This window comes from Carettochelys insculpta, chromosome 8 (genome assembly GCF_033958435.1).
Source record: "Carettochelys insculpta isolate YL-2023 chromosome 8, ASM3395843v1, whole genome shotgun sequence".
NCBI lineage: Eukaryota > Metazoa > Chordata > Testudines > Carettochelyidae > Carettochelys > Carettochelys insculpta.
The window spans coordinates 12,428,506-12,443,001 of record NC_134144.1 but is presented as its reverse complement, the minus strand read 5'-3'; the positions used below and the strand labels follow the sequence as shown (position 1 = coordinate 12,443,001).

Below are 14,496 nucleotides of genomic sequence, written 5' to 3'. Positions count from 1 at the left end.
GCTTTCCGACTCTGTGCAAGAGAATTAATCACTGTGGTCGTCTTCCTATAAATCTGTTTGATCTTCAATACGGAGTTTCTCAGGGTTCTTTTAACATCTAGATTTTCATCAACACTTACCCACTCTTCAACTTCATTATCCTTCAGTTTAGTGATTTGGTTTGTGGGGTCACCATTTTGAAGGACTTCAGTATCTCCTGTAGCACCCTCCTTTTTTTGTCGTATGTTGAAGCCTTTGAAGCTCTTCATTAGAGCACCTCTTCAAAAATATCACTTCTGCCCATCATTTTTTCCATGCTCTCTTTAAAGTTGTAGGCTTGACAGCAGACCAGGCACGTGCTACATTGAAGGCTGCATCCTTCATGCTGTATTGTGTCTCTTCCTCATAAAATCCCTTCTGTAGATGACTTTTAGGTTTTGAATAATTTCCTGATCCATTGGCTGAATAAATTATGAGACATTGGCAGGCAGGAAGAATGTGAAAATAATGCCAGACACAAGCTCAGGTTCAGAAGGCTGAGCATGGTTAGAATAACCTTTTGAGTGTTCTGGCCTTCTGAGTTCTTTAAGATGATCTTTCACAGCAGGAACAAAGATATGATGGAACAGTAAAAAAAAAAATATTTCCTTGTCTGTCCATGCATTAGGCCAGGAATGAGCAAAGTGTCATGCTGGTCCTTGGACGGTATGAAATTTCATGATTTGGCTGCTGGGTGTCTGGCTCATCCATCTCATTAAAAACATTGAAATACGCTGCTGTTTTTATATATGTGTAGTCACATTTCTATACCAATTAATAAATTTTTTACATTATTCAAACATTTTCTTACATGTATCAACTTTTTTTTCCCATATGAACACAACTGACATTTCTGTTGATTTTTGGATTACATTATATAGGTTGAGGTGCCCTGCTAATTGCAGGGGAGAAAAGTCGAGGCTGACATGAAAAGTTTGCTCACCCCTGCATTAGCCTGTGCCTTGAACCCCACTGGCAGATGAATAATACCCTTGAATGCTACACTCTGCTTGAAATTTGAAACAACTGTCAGCTTGATTTTGTGCATGCCAGTAGCAATTGCACATGTAAGCAGAGTGATGTGGTCCTTGTTTATCTTGAATTCTGGTGCACCAACCTCACCTGCACCAGCAAGGGTTGAACAGTGTCAATAGTTCTGTTTCATTATCATTGTAGGTGTTCTCTGGGGTTACACCATGCTCCCCAATCAGCTTCTTAAAAACACACACTGTTTTTCTGTAGTTCATTTGACCAGAGTCAGACAGATTTTGTATATGGGCACGGTGCTTCGACTCAAAACTGAGTCAGAGCCCAGGCTTAGCATGCAGTGTAGAGCATAGACCTAATCTCAGGCGTGGCTGTGGGTTGCAGTCACCTGGTGCTAACTATGATTTCCTCAACGGATTTGGTTTAAATTCAGATTTTGCATTCCTGGAGACAGAAGTAAGATTGCTAGCGAATTTGTATGTGTGTTAGAATTTTATCCTAGCTTCTGACCAATGTCTTTGAAAGAGAGCCAAAAAAATCAAACTTTGGTCAACAACAGATTTTTCAAAAGATTTTCCAGTTCCTCTTTGAAATCTTTTTTTTACAAGCTAGTTACACTGGGAAAAATTGATACTGTGCTCTAGGCTTACATATCTGATTTGCTGCAGCAATGTGCTTTGCTCTGTGAGGGGTAAGAAATCTTGTTTCACATAAGCCTGTATTCTATTTTCAGTCTGAGCAGCTCCACAAAAATGAGCATTTTTTACCTTACACATAATCTCTTGTTATAAACTTTTTTCCCTAGTGGCTTGTGGAGTGGCACTGAAAAGGTAGAATTGGTAATAACTGACAGTCCCCTTTATGTCCTTTTTTTTTTTTTCTTTTTTTTTCCCTGTCTCATCAGTCAGCCTGTTTTTTGTGGGGCTATATTGCACGAAGGAGTTTGTGCTTCCTTACTGGGCAGCGTTTAAGCCTTTTTACTGAGAAGTTACAGTTGGTGTTTTTTTGGAAAGCTGTTTGTCTAGTCACCTGGCTGAAGATGAATTGAAATTGTCAGTAGAGAAATTTGTGGCTTGTTAAGAATTCTGCGTACCCTGACATGGTCTACACAGCAGCGTTATTTCGGAAGAGATATTCCAGAATAGCTTATTCCGAAACAGTACATCTATGCACCAAGTACATTTCAAAATATCCCTCGGCTATTTCTAAGTAGTGTCTACACACAATAGAGCCCGTTTCGAAACGGAGCCATTGGACACAGTATGGCTTATTTTGAAATAGGGAATAGAGCCAGTTTCAAAATACCTAATTTTGAAATAGAAGTTATTCCTCGTACAGTGAGGCGTACCAATTTCGAAATAACGTTAGTGTGTAGATGCTTGCGGAGTTATTTAGAAATAGCGGCTGATGGTTTGAAATAACATTGCTTTGTAGGCGTATGGATCCATGCAAAAAGAGTGAATGAACTGCTCGTGGACTGAAAACTGCACTTGCTCTGAGTGATTTGGTGATGAGCCTTTGTGGGACTGATAAAGGGATCTGATGAAGTGGGTGTGTCCCACGAAGGCTCATCAGTGAATAAATCATTTTGTTAGTCTTTTAAAGTGCTACATTTCTGCTCTTCTGTTTTGTTGGAGCACAGACTAACATGGCTTCCTCCCTGTTACTATTGCTCTGAGTGAGATACTGACAGAAGGAGCTGAGTAATCATTGCTGCTCCAGCCTATCTGAGCATTTCCAGATGCCACTGAATCGGAATAATATGATCATAGCAGTATGGTGTGTTCTGGTCTGTAATTTTCTTCTTCTAAGCGGCTGATATTTTATGCAACACTTTTGAGCATAGCAAGATCAACTGTTGAGAATATTTAGTGGTTCCCTATGGTGAAGTCTGGGCAGGGCAGGACTCTATGTTGATTATGCCAGTCTGAGTGTGCTGTGCTTTGGTTTTTTGCCGTTTTTAAAAATAAATAGAGGCATAAATGGATTTCCTGGCTTGGTACCCAGAAACTACTAATGATGGAGCAGCAATTATTAATGCACTAGCTAAGTGCCAGGAATCTGATTGTTGGGACTTTCTATCTGCCAGACCCCTTATTTTCCAGTTCTCAAGTAATGTTACATTAAATATCTTTATTTGTGTCTCTGATATAATTAGGATACTGAAGCATTTACCTGTAGATATTTAGTAATTGTACTTCAGTGGCTAGTTGTCGTTGATGTTTTAATTACTTTTGATCTGTACGAGGGATTTGATGTTTTTTAATAGTATGACCCATATTGTAGTATAGAAAGTATATTTTGGACGACCTTCTCCTTGATTTAGTATCGCACAGATCACTTCCCCTACTTTTCCTGTGTGACTGCAGCAACTACGTACTTGGAAAAGCAATGTTAAGAGAATGATTTAATGTATTTTTAGCTGCCTTTCAATACAATGTAACAGCTGAGAACAAGGAGGAGCCAGCACAATGAGACCAGACGGTTTTCTATGGGTTACAGCAAATGTTTGTGAACCACCGATTGCCTCAGTTTGGGAACTTGTACTGTTGATGGAAACAATGGAGATACACAAGATGTATTAATTATTTGATGTATTTTTAAAGGGTGGATGATGTGCCTCCTGGAATATCGCTGCTTCCTGATAATATTCTGCAGGTCCTGAGACTTCAACTGCTACAATGTGTCCAAAAAATGTCAGATGGATTAGAGGAGGAGCAACAAGCCCTATCGCTTTTGCTTGTCAAATTTTTTATTATCCTTTGCAGGTATTTGTTCACTCTTGTTGGTTCTTTCACTAGTATAATGTTTTGTCTCGGAAATCTTGATTATCTTACAATTACATAGATTGAGATCATTACGATACGTACAGTGTGACAGAACATCATCCAGTAGAGAGACACTCCATATTGCAGTCTGAAGATGTCTTATAATGAAAGGAAAAAAACCAAATATGGGTAAAGAGAGCCACAGTGAGAAATGGAGGACATGGCATCATATTTGTAATTGAACTATGTATCTGAAAGTTCAGATCTATATTACGTAACAACATAAAATGTGTACGTATGTACACATATATGTAATTTTTTAAAAACAGGCTGCTAATGTGTATTTGGCATGAAATAACTTCAAAGGGAAATGTCCAGAAAAAGTTGATTCACTTGTTAACATACTTACATGTCCCTTAAATAGTTGGAGAAGATATTTTGAAAATATAGACCTTATTGCTTTATTGGTTTAAGTGGCCCTTTCTGAAATGTTTAACTTTTTTGTGATATTGCCTTACTGTATGCCAAACAATCATAAAAGTTGAGGTCTGAAGTCCATTCTTCCCTAAATTTTAAATTGTTCGTTAATAGTTTGGAATACAACCATTTTATCTCTAACGCTGTCTAATGATCCCGAGCTGCTCTAATTTACATTCTACAGCTATCCCTTGTGGAATAGCTATGAAAGGAACATAGCTGTCTCACTAGCACTTTAAAGACTAACAAAATAATGTATTAGGTGGTGAGCTTTTGTGGGATAGACCCACTTCTTCAGACCATTGCTGTAACAGAACAGACTCAATATTTAAGGCACAGAGCACCAAAAATAGTTATCAAGGTTGACAAATGAGAAAAGTTGTAATCAAGGTGGGCAAATACCTTATGATTACAATTTTTCTGATTTGTCAACCTTGATAACTATTTTTGGTGCTCTGTGCCTTAAGTATTGAATGTGTTCTGGTATGGCTATGGTCTGAAGAAATGGGTCTGTCCCATGAAAGCTCATCACCTAATAAATAATTTTTTAGTCTTTAAAGTGCTACTGAGCTGCTTTTTTGTGGTCCTTTCATGTTGTGAGGAGACTGAAAATGCACTGTATGGCAAGAGTCATTTGTGCCCCATGTATGTTAAAATTTTAAGGATAAGTTAAAGAAACTAACAGCTGTAGCTTCAGATTTTTGTGCTTTTGTCAATTTGTCAGTCATTGAAAAAACCAACCTTTGTTCCTCAACTCCTTCTTTTAGAAGTTTACCTCAGTGTGCAAGGATAAGTGGGGTTTTTTGCTTTGTATGACTTGTTTAGTGTTCTAAAATAAACTCTCAGATGCCTAAAAAATTAAAACTGATTACTTGTCTGTGGAAAACTGCTTCACTGGAGTTTTAGAAGCCATTTGTGGCTAAGCCACTAGGTTTTCTAACGGGCAGGAGAGGAATAATTATTGTCTTTGGTTTCTGATTCCTTTTCTGCATTTTCTATTTATTTAGACTGCACTGTGAATCAATTATGCAATCTGATAATCTAGAGAAAATGGAGATAGGTGGAGCCCTGATTGTACTCTAGTTTTCTTCTAGCTGAGGGACACATGTATCTTCATGTGAGATGAATAGACATGACTGTACATTATTTTTATGGATTCTTTTTAAAAATTTGACAGTTCTATATTTTATATGTAATGCTCAAAATAGCCTCAGAGGCCTGTTCAAATAATATGACAGTGTACAAACAACTGTGACTTATGTTGCTCGAACAGAAATCTGGCCAATGTGGAAGAGATTGGGACTTGCTCCTATGTTAACCATGTCATCACCATGACTACACTTTACATTCAGCAGGTATGTGGAATTACAACTCTAATGTATACTACTGCTAGTAATACAGCAGGATGGCTGAGGGCTCAAGATTGGGAACTGGGGCAGGGGTAGAAGGGTGGAGAGGATTGGCTTTTCTTCCTAACTCTGTCACAAACTTTGTGTGTGACTGTAGGCAAGTTACATATTCGTTCTGTAGCTCTGTTTTCTCTTTTTAAAATCCGAGCAATAATACCTACCGCCCTCACTACAGTTATTTGAGGCTTGTTTTATTCCTGTGTCAAGGGCTTTACAATCCTTAAATTAGAACATTCTAGAAGAGCCAAATATTCAGAATGTGTACTGATGTGCAGGAGCACAGAAGTTAATGAAGGGCTGAAGAGAAGGCCCAATGACTGCATGTTTAAATGTAGTGATCCCTATTCTTGATCAGCAATGCATTTTTTCCACTGTTTATATACAAGCACCTGAAGAATCTTTTAACAGAACAGTCTTCTGTGCAATTTGTTCGATGTTATTTTAGAAGAATTGGTTCCTTTTAGTTAGGAGGCGATTTCAGTACTTGAGTTTATGATGCATGTTAAAATGTCAGCCATACTTAAATACAGGTTGAACCTCTCTCATCTGGCACCCTTGGGACCTGACAGGTACCAGACAAGAGAATTTGCCTGAGGATGGGAGATCACTGTGTTCTAGCATGTTGTTAACACTTTCACTGCGTTACGGGGTCCTTAGAAGACATTTAGGGAGTAAATTACAGCTACATAACAGCACAGAACACTGACAGCCAAGTCTGGTGGCTGGAAACAAACTTTTATGGGACTGCGAGAAACTTTCCCACACCCATGATAAGTGGTCATCTGGTTAACTAAAATCATGATGGATTATGGAGTTTGCTGGATGAGCGAGTTCTCTATTAAGAGAATTTCAATCTGTATTTTGGTAGGGAGTATTTAAAATTGTGGCGGTTTGCTCCCCCGAGTTAACAACATGTGAACTTGAGATTACGGTCATACATGTATATCATGGAGATAATAAAACTTTTGAGTTGATAATTTGTTTTAGTACATTGCATATTCTACATCTCAATAAAGCAAAAGGAATGAGCGCTTGGAGTGGGATTTTTTTTTCAAGGGTTAATGAAGTAGGTTTCCCTATGCCATTGAAAGTCAATGAGAATTGGATGCCCAGAACCCTATAGGTCCTTTTGAGAATCCCAGTTGTAATTGTGTTGGAGGACTTTGTTCACAAAATTTGTGTTCCTGAAGCATTCTGATCATAGTTGGTTTTTTTTCCCCCCTCAGTTAAAAAGTAAAACAAAAGAGAAGGAAGTGGCAGATCAGTCACCTATAGAAGAGTTTGTGAGACATGCATTGGCTTTTTGTGAAAGTCTCTATGATCCATATCGAAACTGGAGGCAGCAAATTGCAGGGTATGTGTGGATCCTAAGATGGTAAATTCTAACACCATGACAGTTTGTTTAAAATGTTGCTGTAATGATATTTAGTGGTTTCAACACAATCACGGTCACCCAACATCAAGCTGAAATGAGACTTAATTGCACTGACACATTTGTGCTCTTCCCTTTTAGTAGCTACTGTTACTTGTAGCACAGAGGACTAGATTTAATATCAGTGAACTTTCTCAAAGATACGTTCTGTATTGAAAACATGAATGAGGAAATAAAAAAAAAAGTGTCTCTTCGGATCAAAATCAATACTGTGAAGTAGGCTTACAGATTTATTACATTGCTGTACTGCACTGTCACCATACGTGTTGGAGTACTAATCTATCCAATTCCATCAACTAAATACTGTTTTATTATTTTAAAGCCCTGGACAGAATAGATAGCCAAGGACCTCTTGAGTTGCATGTTTAGAAGCAGATTAGCAGGGTGTGCTTTATGCCAGAGTCTAATAACTTGAAATAGTGTGTGGTTCTCGCTAGTGGTGTTACTTGTTCCATTACTATAGTGCTAAAAAGAGAGATTGAGAGGAAATAATCAGCTGGTGGATGAATTCATCCAGAATTTGTACGGGAATCCTGGTCAGCTGGAATCCCCCCTGTATTCTTATTAACAGTGGATGCAGTGGATGCATTGTGAGGCAGTAGTGCAGAAGATAGCCTGAGACTGGTGGAGGGCAGGAACCTTCATATAATCTCAATATACTCTTAATTTCTTTCTCTGTTCTAAAAACTCAACTTTTTTTTGAATTGGTAGAAGATGGATGCCAGAGTGAATATAGAAAAGTGTGACAGAAGGATTCATTTTGGTTTTATAAGATTAAAAGGATAATATAATAATTTTTGAAATAAAAATTTAAGAGCAGTGTCTGAGTAATTTTTCCTTAAAATTGTTTTTACTGTTGTCATCCCTTACTACAGTTCCTTGCCCATTTTCTAATTGCATGGGTAGAAATTTGGCAGTCAAGTTGGTGGCTTGGTTGCTGTAGCTAAGATCAGATAACAGGGTTCTTTTTCTAAAAAACCCATAACCATATTGAAAATGTTAAGTGTGGGGCAGTGAATACAGGACTAGTTGTGACTCAGTTTTCAGAGTGAAAATACTCATTTTCTTTTTGTTCTCTTAGGAAAAACATCCTATATAGTTTATTTCTGCCATGCATTTATAATCTGCTCACAAAAAACATTGGTGGCATTTTTAACTTTGTATGAATTTTTTTTTTATTGTAGGCGAATATTGAGTAGTGTGGAAAAGAGCAGACGGAAATATAAGCCTGCCTCCCTCACAGTGGAATTCATCCCTTTCTTTTACCGTAAGTTCTGTTGCCAGTGTGTGTGTTAATGGTCAGCTTTTCATGCTATAGTTCTAGTCCCATTGTAAATATTCGTTTAAGTGCCAAGTCCTTACTGAATTTTGCAGTACTTCTTTTCAAACCTACAAATTTGGCTTTGTTTTGAGTGCCATCATCATGCCATCCTCGTGTCTTATTGTGGGCTTTCTTAGTCTGGATCTTTCAAGCATTTTCATAGCATAACATGGTCTCGTGGGTCACCTACTGTCTTATTTGCCATTGCACATGCACTCTGCTTTTCCATCGGTGTTCACATAACATTACTGTGGCAACAACCACAGTTATGGCATGGAAAAGTAGTATTAGGGGAGTATTTTATGTGTGTTCAATTTCCTTTGACGTGTTTTAGTCCCTGGAAAAAAGACAAGCCAGAATCATGTATCCAGCAAATGTTCCTTGGACCATAGTTTGGTAATATCTTTGCTAAGCTGTTTCTTCTGGTCAAGTCATTAAATGTAGCTGTGGCAATTGTGTATTTTAAGAGTTCAGATATTCTTAGAGTTACAAAAGGCTTTGGGGGAAACCAAAAGAAATGGGCCTCAGGAGCTATGTGTGTTGTTGTGAGACATCATTACATAGGCTGATGTGTCTAGAACATACAGTAACTTACTCCTGATGGAATTTTGTGCCAAAAAATGAAATATTCTGTGCACAATATTTGAAAATTCTGCAAAAATGCATTTTTGTTTGTAAAAAATAACAATCACCCTATTTTCAATTATTTGCTTATAAATATTTTGAAATAAATTACCAAAATAATTGAAAATGGTGTGATGATATTTTAGTTTGTGGTGTTTTCACAATTCAGATATGCAGAACTTTGGACAATTATGAATTACTACATTTTTCAGTGTGAAATTCTGTCAAGCATGCCAGGGTTCAGTGTGATGCAATCTAGTTGTGGGTGGCTCGATGGGGAGTATGGGTGCAGATGGGGAATAAGTGCACAGTGGCTTTGTGGGGGTTCTGGGTGCAAGGAGTGGCGAAATGAAGTGGTTAGGGCTCAGTTGGGGTGAGAGTGGGGCTTGATGGAATGGGAAAGGGCAGGGGACAGCTGGTTGGAGCTCAGAACAGTGGGGATGGGACCTCCTGGCCCTGGGAGCTCAGTATGGGTATTCCAAGTGTGTGCGTTGGTAGAAGAGGGTCGCTGAACAGGGAGCTGCTCCCACTGTCTGCCAACCCTCCTACACACTTGAAACCTCACCAACCCCCTGTGTCATACCCTGCAATGCAGAGCTTACTTCACCAAGGGGAAGTTTTTTGGACTGCTCCATGCAAAGGAGGGAGAGGGGAACTACATCCTCTTCCTCACTACCTAGCTGGGACTAATGTCCCTGGCTGGTCAGGGCATCCCCACACCTCTTTCCCTGAGTGAGTTATTCTCCCCCCCGACCCCTTGCTGCCTGAACAGACACACATGAGTCTGCAGGAGGAGTAAGCAGGTGCTAGCTGGTGCAGCTTCTCTTTGCTTCCCCACAGAAACCATTTTCTGCAAGGAAGCAAAGGGATTCTGCAGGGAAATCATTTTTTTTCTTCTGCACCCATAGGTGTGCAGAATTTCCCCAGGAGTAATTATAGGATCCTCTGCAACATGTTGTCCTGCCCTTGAAAGGTAGGAAGTACTGTGCAAAAGAGCTGTGTGGAAAAATGGCAACAGAACATCCTGAACTCCAAAGCTCTGAATTAAGTACCCTCAGCTGCATGTAGCCAAAACATTTGTTGATATGGCACAACTGGTTCTTCTGTTGATAAATGAAACTCCTGTGTTTTTCCTCTTGTTGGAGCTACTTTCTTTAATCATTTCCTAAGCTTTGCCTGTGCTGCAAAGGATTTGTGTGACACATCTATGCCAGCAAGTGTGGAGACAACTTGTGCTAGCGAAAATAAGCTATACTAACAGAGGGATACTTTTGCTGTTCATCTGTGTCAACACAGTGCTTATGCTGACATAGTTGTTTTGATTTAGGGAGGGTGATTTTTTTTTTTTTTTGGCTACCCTAACTGACACTGAATGATCCACTTGATTATCTGTTCTGTTTACTCCCATGGGTCAACTGGTATTGGCCAATGTTGGAAGATGGGATACTGGCCAAGACGGATCTTTTGGTCTGATCCAGTCTGGCAGTTAGGTTCATAAATGTGCTGACAAAATGTTTAAGTGTAGACTGTCTTCTGCCTTCTTAAAACAGTTTTTCTTACATGCTGTTCAGAGTTTTCTATGGATAAGTTTCAGCAGGGAGGGTTTTCATTTTATTCCTAAACAAGAAAATATTGGTATGTTGTACATGGCAGTTCAAAATTAAAAAAGAAGGTAAAGTGCAATGGCTGCAATCTCCCTGTTTTAGGTCCAAATGCAGGAAAGCCTCTTCGTTCAGGACAGTGCCTGAGTTCCATTGACTCCAGGGGACATTAAGAGAATACCTAAGTGCTGTCCTTTATTGAATGCTCACTTGTCTTTAACAAAATCAATAAATACTTGTAACCAAATATCTGCTGTTGCCCCGTTCATTTGTCCACCCATCAAACTTCCTTGAATAGTTGAAGATGAATTTTTTGTTTCTTCATTTCTCGTAAAAAGAAATTGATGGCAGAGGCAGTTACTGCCTGTTATGCCTTCCTGGTGCTTAAGAGGAACAACTCACATAAGAGTAAATTCTAAGGTTGCGGTGTTGAGCTCTAGTATAAATACTACCTTCTGAAAACCATGGTTGCAAGTAATTTCTGTTTTTCTATTGTGTGTATGGCAAAATGCACTTATGTGAGAGCAAAAGAGTGCTTAGAATGATCAGAGAGGAATAAAAATAGTTACCATCACTTTAACAGGTTGGGGTACTTCTCTATACACTGTTCAAGTAGGCAGATGCCTTTAAGTATATGCTTGGCGCTAATGCTGATCTCGCTCTTCTTATGTAGATGGTTTTTATTTTTATCTGCATTGAATTATTTTAGTATTTTCAATTGGTTTGTTCAGGCTCTTGAAAAGTGATGTTTTAAGTTGACTGGCTTATGACATTATTGGAAGTTTTTTGCAGGGGTAATTCCAAACAAAATAATCCGTCATGGTTTTGGTTTGCAGCTAATCTGTGTGGGTAAAGTTATTGCTATAGCAACAACTTCCAGGTCAATATTTACTGTTCAGAAATATTTTTAAGACTATTTTTAAGTGATTTCTTTCAGGTTATAGTATGAACAAAGGTGCAGGACAACAGGCCGGTGTATACCGCTATTGCAGTTGATAGTTTCTCCAGTAACTTTTTAACAGGGGCAAGATCAGGCAGTGTAAGACTTATCCACCTGCACTGAAATCAGTGAGGGACTTTCCATGCTTGATTTTAACGCCTGTTTGTAAGTGGTACTTCCCTTTCTTTTGAGGGAAGAGGTTAAGAGATGTGAGTCTCCTTATTTGGGATACACAAGCTGCATATTCTCTTTCTATAGAATGCTTCCAAGAAAGTGAACATCTCAAGGAAAGCCTGAAGTGTTGCCTGCTACATCTCTTTGGAGCCATTGTGGCGGGTGGACAGGTGAGGAGAATACTGAAAAGTGTCATAAAGTAATCTCATCTGTTACAAACCATAAGGTTCATCTTCTGTTCATCCTGTACAGATTCTGCTTTATGAGGAATAGGGTATGTTTCAAAGGCAAGAGTGTATTACAGAGCAGACTGTATCAACAATGGAACATGGGCTAGTTGGTTATCTGTATTACTGGTTTGGGATTCCATTGTGCGTAGTGCTTGAGACTACTAAGGCTACGTCTACACTACAAGATAAATTCAAATTTAGGGCAGTTAGCTCGGTTACATTAAGTGACTGTCTTCACTATAAATACCATTAGCTCGATTTAGGGAGCACTAATATCAGTACCATAATATCGTTGGAACCAGGTGGGTATAGCATCAAGTTTTGAATTTAACAGTTCGAATCAAGACTACTGTGGAAGTGCCACGTCTTTGAATAAAATTCATTAGCCTCCAGAGGCTGACTGGCACTTGGCTCCCAGCTGTCCACCACTTGTGGGAACAAGGAAACTGACCAGTGTAGCAGCCCTCATCAATTTCCTGGCTCCTGCAAGTGGAGGGGAGCTGAGAAACTGACTTCAGTGCTACATCTGGCTCCTGGCTTCCCGCCACTCTCAGGAGCTAGGAAACTGATCAGCCCAGCACCTGGCTCCCTGTTGTGCTTAACTCCTGCAAGCCAGGCTCAGCAGTGCTGGTCAGTTTCCTGGCTTCCCCCTAGCTGTGGGGACCTGGGAGACAGGCAGCAGGTTGAATGCTGCCAGCAATGTGGTGCAGCAGGGACTGGGGGGAGAGTGCAGAATGCAGGGCTGAAGGAACTGTGGGATGGGTTCCCACCATGTACTGCTGCAAAAGTTGATGTTCGGCCACCCTAGTGTGGCAGCACTGACTCAACTTTGTGGAAAGTGAGGATACTCAAAATCAAATTTATAAAACCCAGTATAATAAAATCGAATGTATCTGGTAGTGTAGATGTGGCCTAAGATACAGATCCTGCCACAAAGAGTAGTTGGGAATTGTAATAACTAATGCTTCTTCTTCGAGTGGTCCCCGTGGGTGCTCCACAATAGGTGTCGGGCTCACCCGGCGCCGCAGATCGGAAATCTTCCAGCAGTTTCTCCTGGATCGCGCATGCGCCAGCACGTGCCGCTCCCCTGCGCGCCCCCGGCCATGTGCGCAATCCGGTCCCCGCCAGTTCCTTCTCAACCGCCGTCTGCTGCAGATGGAATCCGCTCAGGCTAAGGTCAGAGTCAGACTAGATAGTTGTTTTCTACGTGTAATTTGTTGTGTTTTTTCGGTTACTAAAAAAAAAAAAAGAGAGAAAGCAAAGACAAAGAGAATATCAGCGAAAAAAAAAGAGAGAGAGGAGCGGAGAAGAGAAGAGCGGACGTGAAGGCCATTTAGGCCGCCCTCTGCCCCGCAGGCCGGTGATCAGTATTTGGGGTGGAAAGGCACGGATTAAGTGCTAAGTACCCTATTAGCAGTAAAGGACTCACTGTGATGGCCTCTTCAGGTTTTAAAAAGTGTGAGTCATGCCGCGAAGCTATGCCGGCCTCCGATGGGCATAGCGAATGCATCCGCTGCCTGGGGGAATCACACGTTACCCAGAAGTGTTCTTACTGTGCTAAGCTCGCAGCCAGGGCCAGGAAGGACAGAGAGATGAGGCTTAAAATGCTCTTGTTCGATAAGGCTCTCCAGCCGGACTTGCCGGAGAAGCCTCACCCAGAAGGGCCCTATGGGTTGCATAAAAGGAAGGCAGCTTCTCTGACCCCCTTGGTGCAGAAACGGAGGAAACTCTCCCCGGCTCGATCCCCTCCAGCGGTTTCAGCAAGCGGGACGGGCAGAGCACACAGCCCCCAACCACATACTCAGGCAAGCGGCAGCGTGGCAGCGCATGTGGCAGAGGCTGAGCCTCCGGTTACACAACAGCTGGCACGCGCGGCGCCTAGAGCGTCAGCGAGGCAAGCGCTGGACCCGGCGGCACCGACGGTACAGGGGCACCAGGCATGGAGCCTGCAGGCGCCGGAGGAAGCTACCCATGCGGCACCGCAGCTGATTGTGCTGAGCGCGGTGCTGACAGCGGGGCCGAGATCCCCGGCATGGGAGGGGGCGGTGCCAGCCCCGCAGGGGAGGGGCAAGGCGAAATCTAAAACCCGGCACCGCAGCCCATCTCCGGACAGGGCTGTGCTGCTGTTAGCACCAAGCCCTCCCCCTGTGATACACACGCCGCACCGAAGGCCTGTGTCTCCACCGGCCTATCCAGAACCACCTCCTCCGTTCCTCCAACCAATGTCACCATGGCTTGGGCCACCTTCACCATTTCTGGGAGTGGATCCCCTAGAGTACTATCACAAGCCAGTTTCACCTCTATCTGTGTCATCGCAGAGGTCTTGCTCTCCCAGACATCGGGGGTACACACCCCGTGAGTGGTCTGGGTCTCCATCCCTGGACCCTTGCCCATGCTGCTATGGTCGTCCTCATGCTGGACACAGACACAACAGGCCTACACCTAGGGGCAGGTCCCCCCCGGCCGCTCAATACCTCTGTGGACACTCTCGATCGGGGACGGAAACACAGTTGTC

The 14,496-nt window shown here is 41.5% G+C and overlaps 1 protein-coding gene across 6 annotated transcripts in view; it reads left to right on the top strand.

Annotated features, from left to right (window-relative positions):
- The window catches only part of NBEAL1 (neurobeachin like 1), a 132,841-nt gene that overhangs the window by 30,294 nt on the left and 88,051 nt on the right, over positions 1-14,496 (top strand). For all 6 annotated transcript variants that reach the window (XR_012646386.1, XM_075001046.1, XM_075001048.1 and 3 more), the window contains 5 exons: positions 3,612-3,773; positions 5,524-5,605; positions 6,886-7,013; positions 8,276-8,358; positions 11,836-11,921. Coding sequence is in view for 5 of the 6 variants with exons in the window: in XM_075001046.1 (XP_074857147.1) it covers positions 3,612-3,773; positions 5,524-5,605; positions 6,886-7,013; positions 8,276-8,358; positions 11,836-11,921 (541 nt within the window). In the remaining variant the exon portion in view is untranslated. The remainder of the gene's footprint in view (positions 1-3,611; positions 3,774-5,523; positions 5,606-6,885; positions 7,014-8,275; positions 8,359-11,835; positions 11,922-14,496) is intronic.